The sequence below is a fragment of the Taudactylus pleione genome, unplaced genomic scaffold, assembly GCF_031769625.1.
Source record: "Taudactylus pleione unplaced genomic scaffold, aTauple2 ptg000676l, whole genome shotgun sequence".
Classification (NCBI taxonomy): domain Eukaryota; kingdom Metazoa; phylum Chordata; class Amphibia; order Anura; family Myobatrachidae; genus Taudactylus; species Taudactylus pleione.
In genome coordinates this window covers 981,486-1,005,743 of record NW_028285078.1, presented here as the reverse complement: position 1 = coordinate 1,005,743, position 24,258 = coordinate 981,486, and the positions used below count along the sequence as shown (strand labels likewise).

The 24,258-nt window shown below is 47.3% G+C and overlaps 1 protein-coding gene across 1 annotated transcript in view; it reads left to right on the top strand.

Annotated features, from left to right (window-relative positions):
- POLB (DNA polymerase beta) overlaps positions 1–21,140 on the top strand; it is a 29,433-nt gene extending 8,293 nt beyond the window's left edge. Inside the window, exons 3-8 of the mRNA XM_088455867.1 lie at positions 4,847–4,919; positions 9,093–9,163; positions 11,196–11,282; positions 12,576–12,637; positions 13,121–13,260; positions 19,843–21,140. Coding sequence (XP_088311993.1) covers positions 4,847–4,919; positions 9,093–9,163; positions 11,196–11,282; positions 12,576–12,637; positions 13,121–13,260; positions 19,843–19,937 — 528 coding nt within the window. The 3' untranslated portion in view covers positions 19,938–21,140. The remainder of the gene's footprint in view (positions 1–4,846; positions 4,920–9,092; positions 9,164–11,195; positions 11,283–12,575; positions 12,638–13,120; positions 13,261–19,842) is intronic.
- The last annotated feature ends 3,118 nt before the right edge of the window (positions 21,141–24,258 follow it).

Sequence of the window (24,258 nt, the reverse complement as noted above, 5' to 3'; positions counted from 1 at the left end):
TGCCACAGTCTTTCCTCTTTCGGGTCAGTTGGTGGACCATTTAGAGGAGGCGTGGAAACAACCTGGCAAAAGATACCAGCCGCAGAGACGCCTGGCGGTGGCTTATCCGTTCGCGGATAATTATTTTGCTAAGTGTGAATCCCCTCCACAGGTGGATTCTCACGTGACCCGTCTTGTCCGTAGTGCCACATTGCCGATGCCATCCATGTCCTCCCTTAAGGATGCTACGGACCGCAAGGTAGAAATCTGCCTGAAGTCCGCTTATTCCCTTGCAGGGGGGGCAGCACGGCCGGCTATGGCCATTTGCTGGGTTGCCAGAGCGATGGAGCGCTGGGCGGATTCATTAGAGGCTTCTTTTGAATCCGACTGTCCGGCCGAACAAGCGGAGTTGATTGGCAATCTCCGTGATTCGGCCACCTACATCAACGAGGCGGCTCTAGACATTAGTACTCTGGTGTCTAGAATTTCTTCAGCAGCGGTAGCTGCTCGTCGCACCTTGTGGCTGCGATCCTGGAAGGCGGACGCAGATCCAAGAAAGGTCTGGAAGCGTTGCCGTTTACCGGAGAAGTTCTCTTCGGTCCGGATCTGGATAAGATTGTGGCCACGCTGGCGGCAGCCAAATCTGCTTGTCTCCCGTCGGCCGCTGCTCCTTCTGGTTCTGGACCATCGTCCTTTCGGTCATCTAGGGCCCAGGGCAGGCCCAAACCACAGTCGTTTCCTCGACAGGCTGGCCCTAAGAAATCGGGCAAGCCCCGGAAACAGGCATGGAGTACCAGACGTCCGGCCCCCAAGCCAGATGACAAGCCTGCGGCCTGACGGTCCGGGTCTCCCCTTGGGGGATCCCAGGGTGGGAGGCCGCCTGCTGCAGTTCTCCCGGTGTTGGTCGTTCACTACGACAGACACTTGGGTTCTGGAGGTGGTCTCTCACGGGTACGCCCTCTCCTTCCGGCACAGACCCCCGGCTCGATTCTTCACCACGGGTCTACCATCAGACCGGAACAAGGCTACGGAGCTGCGGAAGGTATTGCACACTATGCTCCAGGCTGGAGTTATAGTGCCTGTTCCATTCTCCCAGAGGGGCCAGGGTTTCTATTCAAATCTATTTTTGGTACAGAAACCCAATGGGTCATATCGTCCGATTCTCAACCTCAAAGCACTCAACAAGTCTTTGCGGGTCCCGAAGTTTCGGATGGAGACCCTACGGTCCATCATTCTGGCGCTGGAACCTGGGGACTACATGGTGTCATTGGACATACAGGACGCTATGGCGGTCATGGCGGCTTCTCTGCGGCTGCAAGGAGTCCGCATGTTGCCGTACTTGGACGACCTGTTATTGGTGGCAGGATCTCCAGAGCTCCTGTTACACCACTTGGACCTGACCATTGCACTGCTGCAACGGCACGGCTGGCTAATTAACTGGCAGAAGTCCACTCTAATCCCGTCTCGGAGGATTCTGCATCTTGGAGCCTTATTGGACTCGGGACAGCAAAGGATCTTCGTGACGGAGGACAAGATCTCTGCTTTACAGTCAAGGGTGCGCAGTTGTCTGCACAGCCGCCGGGTGTCCTTACACTCGGCGATGAGGTTACTGGGCTCCATGGTGTCGGTGTTCGACATGGTGGAATACGCCCAGTTTCACTCTAGACCTCTGCAGCACCTGATCCTGTCCAAGTGGAACGGGCTGCCTCAGTCTCTGAAGTTCCAGACGATTGTGCTCACCCCGGAGGTTCGCCTGTCCCTTGCGTGGTGGTTAAAGATGACCCACCTCAACAAGGGACGTCCGTTCTGGGTTCCAAATTGGGTCCTGTTGACAACGGACGCCAGTCTTCGGGGCTGGGGAGCAGTTTCGGGTCCACACTTGTTCCAGGGCAGGTGGACACCGACAGAAGCGGAGCTTCCAATAAATATCTTGGAACTCCGTGCGGTCTTCAATGCTCTCCTGCAGGCACAGCGGTTTCTCCAGGGTCACCCGGTGCAGGTCCAGTCGGACAATGCTACCACCGTGGCCTACATAAACAGGCAAGGAGGAACTCGCAGTCGGGCGGCTCTCGTAGAGGTCTCTCGGATCCTGGTTTGGGCGGAGCGCAATCTTCCGGCCATATCAGCGGTCTTCATCCCGGGAGTGCTAAATTGGGAGGCGGACTTTCTAAGTCGCCAGGACGTTCATCCAGGGGAATGGTCCCTGCACCCGGACGTTTTTCAACTACTGGTGGACAGGTGGGGTCTTCCAGAAATCGACCTCATGGCGTCCCGGCACAACAACAAGTTGCCGGTGTACGGGTCTCGCACAAGAGACGAAGGGGCGTCTCTGGTGGATGCTCTGTCCGTCCGGTGGACGTTCAGGTTCGCATACCTGTTCCCTCCGGTCTCCCTTCTTCCACGGGTAATCCGGAAATTCAAACAGGAAGGAGGGACGCTCCTGTTGATAGCTCCCGCGTGGCCCAGACGGCACTGGTTCTCAGACCTTCAGGGTCTGTCCGTGGACAGTCCTCTGCGGTTGCCGCTACGACCGGACCTTCTGTCTCAGGGTCCTTGTCTTCACCCGGACCTGACTCGGCTGTCTTTGGCGGCGTGGCTGTTGAGACGGCCATGCTGAGGTCCTGGGGGTTTGCCAGCTCTATGCTGTGTACCATGTTACGAGCTCGGAAACCGTCTTCCGCGAGGATATACCATCGCGTGTGGCATACGTTCTTCCAGTGGTGTCGACCGAGAGGTTATGCACCGCGGGAGTTTCGTCTGTCTCGGATTCTCGCCTTCCTGCAAGCGGGACTAGATCATGGGCTTCGCCTTGCTTCTTTGAAGGTACAGGTTTCGGCCCTATCTGTCTGGTTTCACCGTAGGATTGCTACAATCCCGGATGTGCGCACCTTTATGCAAGGTGTTCTCCGTATTCAGCCGCCCTTTGTTCCACCTGTGGCGCCTTGGGATTTGGCTGTGGTCCTGAGGACTCTCCAAGGACCGCCGTTTGAACCACTGGGCTCAGTGGATATTAAATGGCTAACAGCTAAGACTGTTTTCCTTCTGGCCGTTGCTTCAGCCAGACGTGTTTCTGAGTTAGGGGCTCTTTCTTGTAGACCCCCTTTCTTGGTTTTTTTCATGGGAACAGGGCAGTGCTCCGCACTCGGCCCGAGTTTCTCCCCAAAGTTGTTTCCCAGTTTCAGGTTAACGAGGAAATAGTTGTTCCGGCCTTTAACTCACCGGGTCTTTCCGTGGGTGAGGCCTCTTTGGATGTTGTGCGGGCCTTAAGGACTTATGTGGACCGCACTTCTTTGTTTAGGAAGTCGGACGCTTTGTTGTCCTCTATGGCTTCTGTAAAAAGGGTTGGCCTGCTTCAAAGCAAACTTTGGCAGCCTGGATCCGTATGGCTATTTCTGAAGCTTATCTTCATGAAGGCCTACCGGTCCCTCCTTCTCTGAAGGCTCATTCCACTAGGTCTGTGGGTCCTTCGTGGGCAGCTTGACGTGGTGCCTCGGCAGTTCAGATCTGCAAGGCTGCTACGTGGTCTTCTGTCCATACCTTCGTGAGGTATTACAGGTTTGACACCTTCGCCTCTCAGGATGCTTCCTTCGGGCGGCGGATTCTCCTTTCTGCACAGGAGCGTCCCCACCCTTAAAGGATACTGCTTTGGGACATCCCCAAGGTATCCTGTGGATACCCTATGGACCCTGAAGTAGAAAATATGAGATATGGTAAGAACTTACCCTTGTTATCTCTATTTCTACGAAGTCCATAGGGTTCCACAGGACTCCCGCCCTGTCGCACCTGTGCTGCAGATGGGCTTTGCTCTGGTCACCGGTTTTCCGTCTCCCTCTGGTGAGAATGTGATTCTTGTATGTGTCCAGATCTTTGTTCTCTCTCTTCCTTCTCCTCCTCCGGCCTATGGCTTGGTAACTAACTGAGGTGCCTTGGCCTGGGGGCGGGGTATAGGAGGGGGACCTAGTGCATCCTGGGAGGCTGAAAGCTTAACTCTTTGGTGCCCTGCGACTGACGTCACACCTATACCCCAAGGTATCCTGTGGAACCCTATGGACTTCGTAGAAATAGAGATAACAAGGGTAAGTTCTTACCATATCTCATATTTTCATTCATTTTAATAGTCTGAAATCGTTCATCGTTCATCTGACAGATCTGACCGTATGTATGCACCATTAGTGAAGTATGATGACAGAATACAAATTCTTGATGTCGCGTCTCTAATTCACAAGTCACAGAGCAGGGAATGAGGCAGAATAGTGTAAATCTCTCTCCTCTTTCTCTTCCACTCTTATTCAAACCGCCCTATTGACATTTATATCAAGAACCTATGCTGTTATTGTACAGCCATGCCCTAAAGTCATTCGTACCTGCAGACCGAGCCAGGTTTTTTCGGGGTTGGGTACTGAATACCGGCGCTCGGGATCCTGCCGGTCAGAATCCCAACCCTGGCATCCCGACAGGGTTAGGATACCGACACTTGTCGGTCAGTATCCTAACCCTCCCTCTCCGCCATCCTCTAATCCTTCCTTCCTGGTGCCTAAACCTAACCTCCCCAACCAGTGCCTAAACCTAACCTCCCCCTTCTCACACCCTAAACCTAACCCTCCCCTATTCGTGCCTAACCTAACCCCTAGTGCTCAACCCTACCTTCCCCCTAGCTCCAGTATTTACAGACTGGATGCTGGCACAGGGATTGTGACAGGGGTCGAGATTTCGGCATCGGCATCCCAACTGTCAGGATTGTGATCGAATCCCGTTTTTAGGTGTTAGACTCAATCCGACATAATTACTTTCAAAAACTATTCACTTAATAAAATATCCTAACATGGGATTTATCTTCTTCTTTTTTATTTTTTTTTCTTACCCCCAGGATATTGCTTTTGAAAAGGTGAAGTGTCTGGATCCAGATTACTTAGCCACAGTATGTGGTAGCTTCAGAAGAGGTATCCTGCTCCCGTCTTCTGTCAGTAGTGGGTGGAGAGGGAGGAAAGACTCTGTCATGTAGCGGAAGCTTGGATAGAGTGCAGTTACATATATACATACGGTAGTTGGGTCTACTTTACAGACATTTGGTGTCATTATTGTTCATTATCTGTTTTGCACTACTGCAAGCCATAATTGGAGTAACTCATTGCTTATAATGTGCTATTCATGGAGAAATGCGGAAGTGAGCACAATTCAAAAGTCCTGTTATTCGCAGCAGTAACATAAAAAAAATGTCTTGGGGCAACTGGGACTTTAGTAAGTCATACCGTGGTAAATAAAACAGTTTATCATTGCGCCCTGTCACAAAGCCCAGGACTCCAGGTCCATTCTGGAGTATCCTTTGGGTAGATGGTGCTGTCAGTGATTGCTAGGGGTGACCCTACCCAGTTAGGGCTATAGAAGTGGGGACATTGAGTATTATTTCTTGGGTACTAATTTATACCTTTTAGGGTGGTCTCAATTTAAAATATAAATGTGATATTATTTTTAAACAAATGTTTCTCTTTCATCCATGGGTGACTCTGTAAAAACTGGGTACACAGGTGGTCACTTTATAATTCCCTCCAAAAGTTCAAGCTCCTCAACCTCTGTTCCCACAGGCTGCTGGGACCTCAGTCACTGGTCGTCCCAGAATTTTTTTTTAGCTACCCTATTAAAGCGGAAAGTATAGCAAATTATTTAGACAAACACAAAATTACATAAATAAGTAAAAAAAAGGACAAAAATTGTGTCCAATCACCTGGTAATTGCTCAATCTGCAAATATGTGTTCAATCACATAATGCTTGCTCAGATGCAAATTTATTGGCGAAAAATTGTTACTTAATCTGTGTCCCTGAAACGCAAATCAAATGGTCACTGACCATCAGGGATATACACCAATCAATATATATATATATATATATATATATATATATATCTATATCTATATATCTATCTCAAATAACTTCTAAATAGAAAATGAGTATTGCATAAATAGTGATCTATATATAGATCAGGACTAGTAGCGGAGGGCTATGGGAGCAATCTCAAAGATCAATATCTCTTTAGGGGAAAATAAACCCCTATTCAATGTGCTCTTCTTGAGAAAGCTAGTGTCCTCCCCTGCAACAGTTGCATGCTTCAGCCGGATCAGTGTATTATTGTATTCATATGTGGCCATTAGGCTTTTTATTTATATATTTTTTATTATTTTCCACTGCTTACCATGGTACAGTGTCATTTTTAATGCATTTTATTGACTGTTGATTAAATTGTGAATTTTCAAACCAGCAGCTGTATTAGCGCTCCCATTACTTTTTTTCTTTTTCTAATTAAGATAGAGCTTAGTGGCTTCTTTGTTGAAAAAGGAGGATTTATGGTCTTACCTTGTTAAATCCTTTTCTTCCCATTTACTTTTTTCATTTTCTATTTCAAAATTTTGGGGTGGAGCTCCAGATGCACTTTTGCTGGTTATTTCTTTATTTTCTATAAGCGCCCACTGATATTGCGTACACTTATATACACTTGCAGATTAATTTTCTGGTGGGTTATATAGATGTTTGCTTAATATTGTCGTTTTTTCTATCTTAATTAGGTAGTTGTGATCCCGGCTTTTGACCAAATCTTGGCCTGGGTCTTGAGGATCTTTGAAGTGGGTAGGTCAGATGACCTCTTGCTGGGTAACCCTTTGGGATGTCCCTAGGGTCTCCATTGATAACAGAGAATTTAAATTTTTATACTTACGTTTAAACTTTTTCACAGAGTACAGTGGAGAACACTAGATGCCCCCACCCTCTATTCTCTTGTTCTCGCTTCTGTTCTTTGTTCCTTGATCTTCACTCTGCTCCTTGTTAGGGTTCTCATTCCTAATGTTGTGTGAGAACCCTAACTCTGTTGTCCTGCACTCCTTTTCTGCCCTCTGGGGTTATGTTAGAAAAAGAGTGCAGTCCCAGCAGCCTATGGGAATATAGAGGCAGAGGAGTTTGAATCTTGGGAAGGAGAGTTAAAGTGTCCAAACTCTTGTAGTGCACATCTATACCCAGTGTTTCCAGTGTACTTTATTAGACCCAGAGGAAAAGATTTAACATAAAGATCCCATTTTCCAACACATTAAACTCAGCAATTGAAAAAACGATACTGGCATCAGTGAGGCATACTGAGGGCTTACATAGAGAAGAATAAAAGGGGAGGCTTTACCAGGTACTAATGGCCACAGTCACCATCATCAGTGCTTCATTATGTGCTGTATCAGTGCTAGAAATGGTGGAGGCCCAGCCCAGGCATCAGCAGGAACACTGCAGCACAAAGACCTACAGACTGGCACAGATTGTATTAGCACCTGGCCAGGGTCAATCTTCAGTCCTCCATGTTACATAGGGTAGCATAATACCCAGCCAGTCCTGACTACCATACCCTGCCTCTCCCAGCATGTCGCTTATAACAATCTGTTTTCCCATCCTCATACCCTCTGTGGCAGGGGTAGCCAACCGTGGTCCTCGAGAGGTACCAACAGTTCATGTTTTCCGGGCCACCTGTGGATCTGTAGAATGTGTCAGTTAGGAATGAATGCAGCACATGTTTGAATATGGGACAGTTAGTAATGACTACACCCGTGCACCAGCTAGTTGGTCTGGAAAACGTGAACTATTAGCAGCTCTCGACTGGGTTGACCACCCCTTCTCTGGGGTATTAAGCTTCCGGAAGGAAGGGATGTAATTGACTGAAGACTACTGCTAGAGCAAGGGATACCTTCTCTCTTCTACTGTCCTAGCTGAGGCTGACTCTGCTAAGTCTGGTGTTCCATCTGCGTTTACTCGAAGGTCCCATCATTTTCTCCTGGTATCAGCCTACATAGTCACTGAAGCAGTATATGATAAATAGCAGAAAACTGTATGTTACTATGATTATTGCCCATTATTAAAAACAGTAGGGACACTATCTGTACTGCAGAAAATAATGTTCCGGGTAGAATTATCCTGTATTCGTGGTGCCTAGTACACAACTTGTCACCTAATCACTGGGTGCTGCTGTTACTTCTAGGTGCATTGAATATGGTTTAGGACAAGGTATAAAACCCACAAGGTCATCGTGTCTTCTTTCTATGTTCAGAATGACCAAGAGGTTTATTATTTTGTCACTGGAGTTCTGCAGTAATCAAGCCTGCACATTTAAAGTAGCAGCAGCATTGTTTACTATTACACTACTGCAGCAGCACATGCAGCATGGTTGGTGTAGTGGTGAGCATTACTGCCTCACAACAACCCTGAGGTCATGAGTACAATTCCTGTCCAAGGCACTATCTGTATGGAGTTTGTATGGTTTCCCCGTGCTTGCGTGGGTTTCCTCACACTCTCCACAAAAAAAAAAAAAAAAAAAATCATACTGGTTATGGCTTCTTACAAAAAATAGTTAACCCTATTGTGTATGTGCTATTATGTGATAGGGAATATATAATTGTAAGCTCCACTGGTACAGGAACTGATGTAAAGAGCTGTGTAATATTTGTGCACTATATAAGGAACTAATAAAACTGTGAAAGAGATGTACTAAGCCTTGGAGAGTGATAAAGTACCAACCAGTCAGCTCCTAACTGTCATTTTTCAAACACCCTGTAAAATGTCAGTTAGGAGCTGATTGGTTGATACTTTATATCTCTCCACTTTATCACTCTCCAAGGCTTAGTACGTCTACCCCAAAAGAGACTGGATTGCCCAGTTTCCCATTGCCGAGAGTCAGTGAAAAGGGGTCTAAAGCTGCATACACACGTAAAGATTTTCTGTCCAACCATCCATCTAGTTGATTGGTTGGAATGAAGATCTGGTAACGTATGGGAGTAACTGATGATCAGCAATTTGCTCCTAAATGCCAGAAAACAGATGAAAATGGTCGTCAGACAAGTTTGAACAAATTGTTTAGATCAAACATTTAACAAACAACAGTTTTTGTCCATTTTCCGGCGTTTGGGAGCAAATTGCTGATTGTCATTTGCTTTCATAACTTACCAGATTTTCATTCCAACCAATCAACTAGTTGGATGGTTGGACAGAATATCTTTGTGTGTATGCAGCTTTACAGTAGTAAAGCCATAATGTAAGTATATGTTTTAAAAAGCCTTACTCCATCCTCCTCATTTCTCCATGTTGTTTTCAGGTGCAGAGTCCAGTGGGGATATGGATATTCTTCTCACTCACCCAGACTTCACCTCAGAGTCTACAAAGCAGGTCAGCAATAAGAAGTCAGCTTGTGCAGTCAGGCTAGGGTAGTATCTAGATGCCCTTCATGGAGAGGACCCTGACGTCGTCCGCCACTGTCCATCGTCCTTTCCTACCATCCACGTGGATATAGAGGGGGAATATAAGCATGAAGGGGAAATAAGCTCTACCGTCAGGCTAGCAGTCTGGTGTGCATAGAATTTACTCCAATATCTGATGCTGCTATGTTCCACCATGCACATTTATTCAAGATTTGCTCATGGTATCTGTTGTATCCAGCAGTATCATTTACCCTACTTGCCAATGTTATGCAGCGGTCATTGACCCATGCTTTATAGCTGGTTACTTTTAGCACTACTATAGATATAGACACTAACACAAGTCTGTGAGCGGAGGTCACATAACATCAATATTGTCACTTAGCTTTAATATTGTCCTTGGAGAAATTTCTTTTACATGGTTTTCAACATGAAAAGATAAATTTACAGCGTTACAGATGGGAGTACCTGACCATAAGGCAGGCATTAAAATCAAATAGTCTATAGTCCCCGCATTCCCAGCCTCTGTTTGACAAAGCCGAGGTTGTGATTTGTGATCTCACCACGTCATATGCTATGAAGGCTGTATGCCTGGTCACTTCCAGTGCCACTGGAGATATAGACCCACTGACACTTAGGAGAATATTTACTAAAGTGAGAGTTTTTAGAAGTGAAGAATGTTTCCTATAGCAACCAATCAGATTCTACTTAACATTTAACTAGCACCTTCTAGAAGATAATAGTTATAATCCGATTGCTATGGGCAAAATCTCCACTTCTAAAAACTGTCACTTTAGTAAATTTACCCCCTACTGTACAAATGATGGCTTCAGGCTTGTCGGTGCAAGAGGCTGATTAGAATGAGCCATACAATGCTACGTTCTAAAGCATAAGTCACTTAGCAGAAGTTTTGAATGTAATCTTCACGATTATGGGGATCCCCAATTACAAGAAGACGTGGGAGTGCTAGTCTTGATCTTGAGTTTAGCATTAAAATCAACAGTTCTGCATTGAAATATTTGCAGTGATAAAATAATTTAAGTCCAGCTGTACCGGATGTATAAATCCCAGGATACTCTGGTAATCTACCAGAGAAACACAGGCAATCTCTCTTCACCTATTCAAATGCTATTGGTGTAGCATTGGGCTGCAAGTTGACCACATTGTGTATTTGGAATTTAATTTGATCTTTGTCTGTATCCAGAGTTCCCCGCACCTATCCATCTGCCCATTTGCATTAACTCTATACCTGATGCTCCTTTAGTTCACAGTCAACAACCCATGAACTAGATGAGCAATACCGAGCTTATACTACATTCTGTTCCCCAGTACTGTTAATATAGATAATGATTTTTACATCCAGACAAATAGCTGAATAAAAATGTAAGAAAGTTACCAGGGCAGAGCTATAACTCCTAAGAATAATTACACTGCCACTCTTATCCATGTAACCTAATAATAGGAGAACATAACTGTACACATACAGTACATCACACTTGGGTAAAGGGTTGCTTCTCCTTTGACTGCAAGCAATGCAGTATACCAGCCTAATGTTATCCCACTTTTGGCAGCATTCACCATTCACCGTCAATCCTACTGTAAAGTTCTATAACGATCCGTGAAATGTATAGAAGACCTGTGGCCTTGTGCTTTTTATATGGTCATGGAACCTCTGTGGTCTATTTAAATTTCCTACAATATACAGTAGGGTATACATAATGTATACCCATCTGTAGACCAGGAACGTGCATTCGGGGTAGGGAGAGCCTCCCCCTATCCTACTCCCTCCCCTATCGTACTCCGTCATGCTCCAGAGTTTTGATATAAAATCTTTGATTTTTTTAATACGTGTGCCTCCCCAGCCATTGGCCTCCCCGCACGTCACTGCTGTAGACCTTTTAATAAAGTGCACATATTACAGCACCTGCAAGCTATTGCACATAATTACCAAATAGCTCAGTTTCTGAAATATTATTTATTTTGTTTTTGTCATTTTTTTCCAGCCCCACCTTTTGCATCAGGTCGTCCAGTGTCTGGAGGACTGCAACTTCATAACGGACACACTAGTGAAAGGAGACACCAAGTTCATGGTAAAAAGGGGCATTCTTACTACTGACTAATTTGTTGACCAGTTGTCTTATGGTGCATACACACGATCAGATTTTTCCTTCAGATATGAACGATAACGATTTAAAAATCGTTCAGTCGTTCATATCTGAAGGAAAATCGTTCATATCTGACATGCCTGAACGATGGACGATCAACGATGCGCGTTCCCGTTTGTCAGATAACGATATCTGACATCTGATGGGTTTGCAGTCAGACTTGGACGATTCCATTCATTTTAATGCAGTCAAAAATCGTTCAATCGTTCAAATCGTTCAAAACTTTGGTAAAATCGTTCAAATCGTTCAGATCGTTTAATCGTTCAATCGTTCATCTGACAAATCTGACAAATCTGACCGTGTGTACGCTCCATTAGAGTGAGAATTGCAACACTTTATTTTATTTTTGGAGATTAAAGGTGTATCACCAACACACACCCGGCAGCGATTTTGTGGATGTTCAATAGAATCTAGAATACTGTATTAAGTTACTAGGAGCCTTGTGTCTCAGTGCTGTCACTGGTTATGTGTGAGGTTTGGCTGCCTATACTACTAAGTTTAATTCTCAGCGTCACAGATGTGTGACATAAAGTGCATGTCCCACCTATTCTCAGTCAGTCTTGAACACAAATAAGTCTGACTGTATACTTGCTGCGACTAAGGGGCTAAGACTGTGGCTGAAATGTTCGGGGACTTGCAGAAAGTGGCAATGAAAGCCACTGCAGTATCAGCTTCACAGCCCAACCATCAACTTCAATATATTGAAGCCATGCATCAAGGCGCAATCCAGTCTCCTTTCAGGCAGTCACGACCAGGCTGATGTATCGGGCATGACAATTGACCTTTAAAAAAGATCTGAGAACGATACCCATTCCAAATCAAGTTATCTAAAGAGTGAGGAAGTTTCCCATAGCAACCAATCAGCTGCTAGCTAGCATTTATCAAGTACACGCTACAAAATGATATGTAGAAGCTGATTGGCTGCTATGAGCATCTTCTCTATTTCTGAAGACATCTCCCCTATAATCTCTCTTGGGGAAATTAGAAATAACTGACTATAATGCTGCATCAAAAGTAAATGATTCATCAGACACTGAATGAAGACCCTGAGCAGCAGTTACTATGAGATCCTGTTTTTTGTCTTTATTGTAGTTGTTTTATTCCATCCACTGTTCTTACTGGGCTTCTGCTATTTAGCTACAGTGTTCTAGAGACAGCTCCTTGTCTGCACGTAATCGCCAAACGCCGCGGCATCATGTTGTTTTGTCCTGTCCACAGGGTGTGTGCCAGCTGCCACCTGAAGGAGACAAGCAGTTCCCCTTCCGTAGAATTGATATCAGGTAATGTGTCAAAAAAATTGATCAGTAGCTGGGGGTAATGGGAAGGAAGCATATCACAGAGAAGAACTCAAAAATAAAACCTGTTGGATCAATAATAAAAAATGAATATAAAAAAAAAATCTATAAAGAATATAACCATCCACAAGTGAGCACCTTGATCCTTTCTTACCAAAAGTCACATTGCGGGACATGCTACATCCCGCACCCATATTTACGTGTAACATTTCTGAGGCACACCCCCCAATAACCATAGCACTCCCCTTTATGGGAGCACCAGGTCTAAAACTCATTTACACACAAATATCCCTACTGGCTCCAAAATCTTTTACACTGAGAACCAGGGCCGGACCGTCATCTGCCGGATATTTGGATTAGTCTTTATAGGAAAACTAAACCCAGACACCTTTTCAGGAGCTGACTGTAGGGAAATAGAACGATGAGTTCAGTTGCTCAGTATTTACACACTGTATTTTGTCACATCAGGCTGATCCCCAAGGACCAGTATTATTGCGGAGTTCTGTATTTCACTGGCAGCGATATTTTCAACAAGAACATGCGCACCCATGCTCTGGAGAAAGGCTTTACCTTGAATGAGTACACGCTGCGCCCGCTGGGAGTCACAGGTCAGTGTGTTTGTGTCTTGTGCTCTCTCTAGGTACAAAGTACAGTGGTCTAACCTACCACTGAGAACAGATCCACCTAGGAAGCAGAGTGCATCATAGCCCTATAGAAAAATACATTTTCTACTTCAGGGTCCATAGGGTATCCACAGGATACCTTGGGGTATAGGTGTGACGTCAGTCGCAGGGCACCAAAGAGTTAAGCTTTCAGCCTCCCAGGATGCACTAGGTCCCCCTCCTATACCCCGCCCCCAGGCCAAGGCACCTCAGTTTAGTTTGGTGCCCGGCCGGAGTCGGGTGCACCTGTTGGAGTGGGGGCTAGAAGAGCCCCTGAAGCTTATTCTTCATGCAGCTGTGGCTGCACAACTGGATGAACAGCATGGACAGTCAGTCCTGACGTCCATGCTGTCTTCCCTACACCCCGCCGGTACCAGAACGCCGGTACTGATCCGGGGATGCTGGTGGGCGTCTGGGGTCACAGCTAGCGGTGACCCCAGATGCTCCGGACCATGGCCGGATTCAAGGGGGACAGAGGTAAGCAGCGGGGTCCCGCGGTGGGTCCCCGCTGATCACATGGTCCTAAGTCCCCAGGCAGGGGGCTCCCTGGGGACTGGCTGCAGCGTGGAGCCAGGCGACCAACCTGCGCTTCCACTACCCCCTGGGACAGCGGACCGCAGCAGAGCGGTAGCGCTGCGGCGTCCCAGGGGTTAAATGCATGCCAGGGGAGCGCGCCTTCCCTGTCTCACAGCCGGCGCCTCCCCCGCTGCACACAGCCCTCTCTGCACTGTGCTGACTGGTCCTGTGTCAGCGCTCCTCCCCCAGGCCAGCTTCTCTCTGCTCCTCGGCGGCCATCTTCTCTGCAACGCATGGTGAACGCTGCTGGAAGTCTGGAAGGAAGCATCGTGGTCTGGGTCCCCCCGCATACCTCTCCTCCGCTGTGGCTCAGGTCTGTGTATGCAGCGCTGTGTCCTACCAGGCCCTGTGTCTGTGTAGTTGAGTGATCAGCGCTGTTAGTGCAGGAATTGTTATTTCTCTGCATTGTATGTGACTGTGCTAGCGCTGCCTGTAACTATTCTTCACTAAACTGTCAGCTTTATTACTGTCCCTGTTCTTTCTGCTAAAGCCCTTGCGGTGCGGTGCTGCAGGGTGGTCTCTCGCCTATTTAATACTTAATTGGTGAGAGAGGTAACATACGTGGTGCCATCATGTCTGAAAGTGATTTTCCCCTCCGGCTACAGTGTACCACGTGCAAAGTACCGTTAGCGGAGGGGGAGGGTAGCGCGGAGGGCCTTTGCCGGCAGTGTTGTCCATGGCGCGGCCTATTACGGTTACAGCACCGGTACAGGAGCCGCCCTGGGCTTGTTTCGCTCAGGCGTTAACAGCTTTAGTGGGCCAGTTAGCTCCGCAGCCCGCGTTTACTCCGATGGGTTTGTCCCAGCAGTCTGTGGTGTCGTCACCCATGCAGGGGTTCCCACGACAATTGGTGGTACCCCACAGTCTCCCTATTTCCCCGCTCCCGGGTTCTCAGGAGCCAGCGTGGGTTAACTCCCTGACGAGTTCTTTACAGCACTTGTCGGATGTATTGCAAGGGGAGTCTGTGATGCGGCCTCATAAAAGGCCGGTGGCGTCTCTGTCCGCTCCTTATGAGGATGACGAAGGGACGTCTGATGATGGGGAGATTCTGGATCCTTACGATCAGGAACCTTTCCATACTAAGGACGCTGATGCTAAGTCCAAAGTATATATTCCTGGACTTATTCGGGCGGTCCGCACAGCCTTGGTGATTGAGGACGAAGTTCCCCCAGCGGCTAAATCTAAGTATGCCTTTTTCAAAGATGTGAAGGGCGATGCCACAGTCTTTCCTCTTTCGGGTCAGTTGGTGGACCATTTAGAGGAGGCGTGGAAACAACCTGGCAAAAGATACCAGCCGCAGAGACGCCTGGCGGTGGCTTATCCGTTCGCGGATAATTATTTTGCTAAGTGTGAATCCCCTCCACAGGTGGATTCTCACGTGACCCGTCTTGTCCGTAGTGCCACATTGCCGATGCCATCCATGTCCTCCCTTAAGGATGCTACGGACCGCAAGGTAGAAATCTGCCTGAAGTCCGCTTATTCCCTTGCAGGGGGGGCAGCACGGCCGGCTATGGCCATTTGCTGGGTTGCCAGAGCGATGGAGCGCTGGGCGGATTCATTAGAGGCTTCTTTTGAATCCGACTGTCCGGCCGAACAAGCGGAGTTGATTGGCAATCTCCGTGATTCGGCCACCTACATCAACGAGGCGGCTCTAGACATTAGTACTCTGGTGTCTAGAATTTCTTCAGCAGCGGTAGCTGCTCGTCGCACCTTGTGGCTGCGATCCTGGAAGGCGGACGCAGATCCAAGAAAGGTCTGGAAGCGTTGCCGTTTACCGGAGAAGTTCTCTTCGGTCCGGATCTGGATAAGATTGTGGCCACGCTGGCGGCAGCCAAATCTGCTTGTCTCCCGTCGGCCGCTGCTCCTTCTGGTTCTGGACCATCGTCCTTTCGGTCATCTAGGGCCCAGGGCAGGCCCAAACCACAGTCGTTTCCTCGACAGGCTGGCCCTAAGAAATCGGGCAAGCCCCGGAAACAGGCATGGAGTACCAGACGTCCGGCCCCCAAGCCAGATGACAAGCCTGCGGCCTGACGGTCCGGGTCTCCCCTTGGGGGATCCCAGGGTGGGAGGCCGCCTGCTGCAGTTCTCCCGGTGTTGGTCGTTCACTACGACAGACACTTGGGTTCTGGAGGTGGTCTCTCACGGGTACGCCCTCTCCTTCCGGCACAGACCCCCGGCTCGATTCTTCACCACGGGTCTACCATCAGACCGGAACAAGGCTACGGAGCTGCGGAAGGTATTGCACACTATGCTCCAGGCTGGAGTTATAGTGCCTGTTCCATTCTCCCAGAGGGGCCAGGGTTTCTATTCAAATCTATTTTTGGTACAGAAACCCAATGGGTCATATCGTCCGATTCTCAACCTCAAAGCACTCAACAAGTCTTTGCGGGTCCCGAAGTTTCGGATGGAGACCCTACGGTCCATCATTCTGGCGCTGGAACCTGGGGACTACATGGTGTCATTGGACATACAGGACGCTATGGCGGTCATGGCGGCTTCTCTGCGGCTGCAAGGAGTCCGCATGTTGCCGTACTTGGACGACCTGTTATTGGTGGCAGGATCTCCAGAGCTCCTGTTACACCACTTGGACCTGACCATTGCACTGCTGCAACGGCACGGCTGGCTAATTAACTGGCAGAAGTCCACTCTAATCCCGTCTCGGAGGATTCTGCATCTTGGAGCCTTATTGGACTCGGGACAGCAAAGGATCTTCGTGACGGAGGACAAGATCTCTGCTTTACAGTCAAGGGTGCGCAGTTGTCTGCACAGCCGCCGGGTGTCCTTACACTCGGCGATGAGGTTACTGGGCTCCATGGTGTCGGTGTTCGACATGGTGGAATACGCCCAGTTTCACTCTAGACCTCTGCAGCACCTGATCCTGTCCAAGTGGAACGGGCTGCCTCAGTCTCTGAAGTTCCAGACGATTGTGCTCACCCCGGAGGTTCGCCTGTCCCTTGCGTGGTGGTTAAAGATGACCCACCTCAACAAGGGACGTCCGTTCTGGGTTCCAAATTGGGTCCTGTTGACAACGGACGCCAGTCTTCGGGGCTGGGGAGCAGTTTCGGGTCCACACTTGTTCCAGGGCAGGTGGACACCGACAGAAGCGGAGCTTCCAATAAATATCTTGGAACTCCGTGCGGTCTTCAATGCTCTCCTGCAGGCACAGCGGTTTCTCCAGGGTCACCCGGTGCAGGTCCAGTCGGACAATGCTACCACCGTGGCCTACATAAACAGGCAAGGAGGAACTCGCAGTCGGGCGGCTCTCGTAGAGGTCTCTCGGATCCTGGTTTGGGCGGAGCGCAATCTTCCGGCCATATCAGCGGTCTTCATCCCGGGAGTGCTAAATTGGGAGGCGGACTTTCTAAGTCGCCAGGACGTTCATCCAGGGGAATGGTCCCTGCACCCGGACGTTTTTCAACTACTGGTGGACAGGTGGGGTCTTCCAGAAATCGACCTCATGGCGTCCCGGCACAACAACAAGTTGCCGGTGTACGGGTCTCGCACAAGAGACGAAGGGGCGTCTCTGGTGGATGCTCTGTCCGTCCGGTGGACGTTCAGGTTCGCATACCTGTTCCCTCCGGTCTCCCTTCTTCCACGGGTAATCCGGAAATTCAAACAGGAAGGAGGGACGCTCCTGTTGATAGCTCCCGCGTGGCCCAGACGGCACTGGTTCTCAGACCTTCAGGGTCTGTCCGTGGACAGTCCTCTGCGGTTGCCGCTACGACCGGACCTTCTGTCTCAGGGTCCTTGTCTTCACCCGGACCTGACTCGGCTGTCTTTGGCGGCGTGGCTGTTGAGACGGCCATGCTGAGGTCCTGGGGGTTTGCCAGCTCTATGCTGTGTACCATGTTACGAGCTCGGAAACCGTCTTCCGCGAGGATATACCATCGCGTGTGGCATACGTTCTTCCAGTGGTGTCGACCGAGAGGTTATGCACCGCGGGAGTTTCGTCTGTCTCGGATTCTCGCCTTCCTGCAAGCGGGACTAGATCATGGGCTTCGCCTTGCTTCTTTGAAGGTACAGGTTTCGGCCCTATCTGTCTGGTTTCACCGTAGGATTGCTACAATCCCGGATGTGCGCACCTTTATGCAAGGTGTTCTCCGTATTCAGCCGCCCTTTGTTCCACCTGTGGCGCCTTGGGATTTGGCTGTGGTCCTGAGGACTCTCCAAGGACCGCCGTTTGAACCACTGGGCTCAGTGGATATTAAATGGCTAACAGCTAAGACTGTTTTCCTTCTGGCCGTTGCTTCAGCCAGACGTGTTTCTGAGTTAGGGGCTCTTTCTTGTAGACCCCCTTTCTTGGTTTTTTTCATGGGAACAGGGCAGTGCTCCGCACTCGGCCCGAGTTTCTCCCCAAAGTTGTTTCCCAGTTTCAGGTTAACGAGGAAATAGTTGTTCCGGCCTTTAACTCACCGGGTCTTTCCGTGGGTGAGGCCTCTTTGGATGTTGTGCGGGCCTTAAGGACTTATGTGGACCGCACTTCTTTGTTTAGGAAGTCGGACGCTTTGTTGTCCTCTATGGCTTCTGTAAAAAGGGTTGGCCTGCTTCAAAGCAAACTTTGGCAGCCTGGATCCGTATGGCTATTTCTGAAGCTTATCTTCATGAAGGCCTACCGGTCCCTCCTTCTCTGAAGGCTCATTCCACTAGGTCTGTGGGTCCTTCGTGGGCAGCTTGACGTGGTGCCTCGGCAGTTCAGATCTGCAAGGCTGCTACGTGGTCTTCTGTCCATACCTTCGTGAGGTATTACAGGTTTGACACCTTCGCCTCTCAGGATGCTTCCTTCGGGCGGCGGATTCTCCTTTCTGCACAGGAGCGTCCCCACCCTTAAAGGATACTGCTTTGGGACATCCCCAAGGTATCCTGTGGATACCCTATGGACCCTGAAGTAGAAAATATGAGATATGGTAAGAACTTACCCTTGTTATCTCTATTTCTACGAAGTCCATAGGGTTCCACAGGACTCCCGCCCTGTCGCACCTGTGCTGCAGATGGGCTTTGCTCTGGTCACCGGTTTTCCGTCTCCCTCTGGTGAGAATGTGATTCTTGTATGTGTCCAGATCTTTGTTCTCTCTCTTCCTTCTCCTCCTCCGGCCTATGGCTTGGTAACTAACTGAGGTGCCTTGGCCTGGGGGCGGGGTATAGGAGGGGGACCTAGTGCATCCTGGGAGGCTGAAAGCTTAACTCTTTGGTGCCCTGCGACTGACGTCACACCTATACCCCAAGGTATCCTGTGGAACCCTATGGACTTCGTAGAAATAGAGATAACAAGGGTAAGTTCTTACCATATCTCATATTTACATCTCCTTGACATAGTGGAAATTCATCCATTTATGTATATGAAGATTTAGTTAGAAGATTTTAGGGCGTCTAGGCTCGAGCAATGGTAAAGGAGAACTCTAGTTCTATTTTTATTAATAGAGGGGCCCGGTAATGGAGCTTGTGCCGTCCTATCAGGCAACAGTGAGCACCTGAATTCAGTGCTGCTCACAATCTGCATTCTCAGACTGTCACCCTGGAGAAAGCAACTAGCTGCAATGCCTGGGAGAAGGATCCAGTATTTCCTCCAATGAGTGTGCGTAGCTTCCTCTGTAAACTATTCCATGTCAGATACATGTTGTACTGCATGTACCATATGTGCCTCATGTGGGTTCTGAGCCCATCTGGAAGCTTCATCCTTCTCACTCACTTGTTAGCGGACTGTCGTACTCAACTGGTCTAAAATCTATAATGTCCCTAAGAGAACAGTAGGGTTACTGACAACGTAGTGTCTAGGGTTCAAACCTTTACCTCAAATATATCATTAATAACCACAAACCCTAGCATTTGTGGAAGTTGTAGGCACTAGGCAATGCTTAATACTATAATCTGTATACACTAGAATTATATTCTACCTTTATAGAGCTTGGGTGCTTGCCTGTAGAAACCATTATGATCTTCTGTTCTTCCTCACAGGAATAGCGGGAGAACCCCTTCCAATAGACAGTGAGAAAGACATCTTCGATTACATCCAGTGGAAATACCGTGAGCCAAAGGAACGGAGCGAGTGAGAACCAGCCTCCGGCCATTATCCATTCTCACTACAGTGTTCTCCGTGTCCTTTGTTATCGCTAATGCAGCGGTCAGCTATAGATTATTACGATGAAAGGGTGCTCTCCTGAAGTAATGTGAAAATAACAGTCCCATCCTATATATTACTACCAAAGTAGATGGACACTTTAAAGTTGGAATAGGTCACACAGCTGTTGCATAAAGATTGTGTTCTTTAAATGTAATTGTTTTTCTTAGCTTAGTACTGTGGATAGATTGGTGCATTTTATATATAGTGTCGTATAAAAGTTTCAGGAATAATTATCAGATGTTCATGTAGTCCTAGCAACTTGAAGATTGCTCAGCCATGCTGCCCTGTCCATGGTAAATGGTAATACAGATGGCAACAGGCTGGCCTATGGGGAAGAGTGAGGTAACACAGTGGCGTTGTTCTATTAAATCCAACCACTGCTGCTGGAAGAGGCCCAGTTGTTGTGGGGTTTTTGTTTTTTTTAACATATAACTTGAAATTTACAATTGTATGCAAATTTTTTATTATTATTATTTTTTTTAAAACTGGACAAATATTGAAATGTGTGGGGCTTTTGTTTTTCTAGATGGACTTTATTTTCCCTTGAATTGTTGTAGTTAGTAGGAGTGTGGCGTTTGTTATTTGTGTAGGGGCACACACTATAAAGTTATCTGTCAGTCATATGTCCAATCTGGCTGGTTGGAATGAAAACCTGGTAATGAATGGAAGCAAATGACATTCAACCATTTACTCCCAAACCCTGGAAAACGGACAAAAACATTTGGTTAAATCAAACAAACCAATTAGACAAAAAATTGTTGTTTCAGACAAATTGTTCAGTTTTCCAGTGTTTGGGAGCAATGGTGGAATGTCATTTGCTCCCATAGATTGGACAGATGTCCGACAGATAACTGTATAGTGTATTCCCAGCATTAGACTGTTCTCTTGCAGTGACAAAACAAACATAGAAATAATATGAAGATAATAGCAGTATGATTAATTCCTTGTAATATTACTGGGTATTTGTCAGAACATTCATTACTACAGAACAAATCTGCCTTGCTGTACCGTGATTGTTGGATGAGCTGGTAGCCAGGTAATAAGGAAACATCACTGTGTTTTTATAACAAATTCCTGGCTCCTTGTAAAACGGTTGCATCACGTAATAAACAGCAAGTCTCTCTTACCTTCATGTAAAGGTATTTAGTGTCTTTCTCTTACATTCCACTACAGTGGTTTAAAAGTAAAGTGACTATTTATCTTGCTCTTTCTCATTCAAACCTGTATAAACATGAAAAATTGCAGCACATGATTGTTACTTTGTAAAGCTGGGTACACACTATACAATTTATTGGTCAATCTTGCGGTCCACGATGGATCGCAGTGACAATCGTATAGTGCGCACCCCCAATTTGTTTGATGAATCATCTGGTCGTAATCTTCACATCCGATGTGCTGCACGGCAGATGGGACAATACGATGCGGTGACAAAACACCTGTAACAATATATCATGCCATCATACAGCGGATTGTGTATGATGCAATGTAACAATATATCTGATTGACTTGTCGTTCAGGTGTGTTCCTAGCTTTAAGAAAATGGTTTAAGTTATACCCAATTTTTACATCATTGGCAAAAACTACAAAACCAGAAAATCATGTGTAAAACACACACACACTGCTGTTTGTGCTGAGGTAGGTAGTCCAGGGGCTGATAAGCAGCCATCAGCCATGGGTGGACCTCGTAGAAAGATGCTGCCTATCGGTAGTGAGAGCATCACCATAGCAACTTCGATGCTGTTTTGAGAAGGAGCTTGTGCTGCCGTCAGGAAGGAGCCCAGCACAAGCCTTTGATTAAATAGAAAGGTAGGTAGGTGTGTGTGTGTGTGTGTGTGCGCGCGCCTGCCTGCCTGCCTGCCTGCCAGGAGATGAAGACTGCCCTCAGGGTTGCCAGCTCAGTAATGGCAAATGACAATTGTATGCAGAAAATAAGTCTGTAATCAGTGCACCCAGGGCCCCTGCACATAGTGGGAGGCACTGCGGCACTACAGTGTATTTACACATTTGTGGTGCTGGGAGTATTTACATATTATACTTTCTTATAACCTCTCCAGCACATAATATTGACAATTTTATTGCTAGGGGCCTCTACAAACCTTAGGCCATATGTCTGTGAGGCGTTTGAAGCTGTGAGTGGTACTAAGGACCCTGGTTTCAGCTGGAACAGGTCTCTACTACACTACAGTACACACCTACATAGTGAGGAGTAATAACAGGAATTTGGTACTTACCTGTAAATCAATTTCTCAGATTCCACAGGGGACACTGGGGTATAGACTGTGGTAGAGCAGAGCCTGGCACTTTAATAATTTAGAAGTGTGACTGACTCCTCCCCCTCTATGCCCCATCATCCCCAGTTAAGAAACAGCCCGTGAGGACAACAGGAAAACGAGAAGTCCACAGAACGGAAAAGACCGACTGCATGTGTTCTCTGCAGTGCTTCTGTTCTCCTTCAGTCACACAACCATATAATGCAGACAATCGCAATAGAACTGGAATAGAACAACCCAAAAAAAACTACAGAAAAGCAGCGCTGGGCGGGCGTCCAGTGTCCCCTGTGTAATCGGAGAAATGGATTTACTGGTAAGTCCCAAAATCCATCGTGAAGCCGCTCAGGGGGTGTGTCACGTTCTGCCCAAAGGGTGTGTTTATTGTCACTCAATATTAAATATTATGCCCACAGTGGCATGCCCAGTGGGCAAATATCGACCTGGTTGTGAGTGCTCAGCGCTTGCAACCGGGTCTGAATCAGGCCCACAGTGCTGAGTGCTGCATGCAATATACTGTAGTTTTGTTTATTCCACAAGACATAGAGGGAGATGTGATCAAATGGAAAAGTTGCCCATAGCAACCAATCAGCTTCTGTCATTTTATAGACCGTGCTAGATAAGTGACAGAAGCTGGCATATACATCCAATACACTATCAGACCCATTATCTCCCTAAATACTGAAAAATAGAAAAATGTTATATGTTTGAGAGGAAAACAGAAATGCAATTAGAATACTTTGATTTATAGCGAACTGTGTTTCAGTGAGGAAGCTGGGTATCGTAATGATGGGCCTATGTTTATGTGGAGGCCCGGAGCTGTAGTCCCATCCACCCCATTTTTTAATCTAGCCCAGGTGTGCATTCAGTAACATTAATGGGTGCAATTAAAAATAAGATGGTGTAAAGGTATGGGGTTTTTTCTAATTACTGTTTGTTTGTTTTTTCCCAATTACTGTGTTTTAAAAGCAAGAAAAAGTGACACGTCATAATAGTCTTCATTTGGGTCTTTATCAAAAATAATTAACATTGCAGAACTAAACATTTCACTACTACTTTGCTGTATAAGTGATTTTTTTTAAATATTAAAAGATCAGACATATTAAACATATCTGATCATTTGAACAAGAATCATCTAGTAGAAATGCTGTACTGTATGTGTAATAGACTAGTTCTGTTTCCAATCACTTCTATCAGCAGTGTATCAGAGCCAGTGATGCAATAACCTAAATGAACTGATCTTTTGAACTACTCTTTTGAGTGAACAAGATCATAATGACCTAATCACCAAAATGAACTAGATTTCCCATCACTAGTGCAGGGCGCTCCAACACCGGCTTAGGGCGGCAGAATGCTATGGCAGCCGTTATTAGCTCCGCCCCGCTCGTGTTCTAGCCGGGAATTAAGCCCGGCTGAAATAAACTGCCCCCAGTAATCACGAGGAGGGACTCGGGGAAAGGTGGTGCGGGAGGGAGGTCAGGTTTCTCCTAACAGCGAGAGCCGCAGCAGCATGTCACTGAGTCCAGCTATAGCATCCACCGCTCCTGCTAATCAGAGTTATGGTGCATAGACAAGGTCAGTTCTGTCAGATGAACAATTTAACCAACGATTTTAGACTGTATTAAAATGAATGAAATTGTCAAAATCTGACTGCAAACACAGATTATGTCGGATATCGTTATCTGAGATGCGGGAACGCACATCGTTCAGCGTTGCAGGCCCACATGTCAGATTTCCTTTCAGATATGAACGATTTTTAAAATCATTATCGTTCATATCTGACAACAAATCTGACCGTGTGTTTGCACCATTACACTTACAGGCTGCTGCGGCCGGGATGCTGGTCTGAGAGGGGGACGAGGAACCTGGACACGAGACGGTGTCAGCTGTGGTGGGTCCTCGCATGGTCGGAAGACTCCATCTATGAGTCCCCTCCACAGGGTCACTGGACACGGGCTGCAGTAGCCGTGGCGGTGCCCTTCC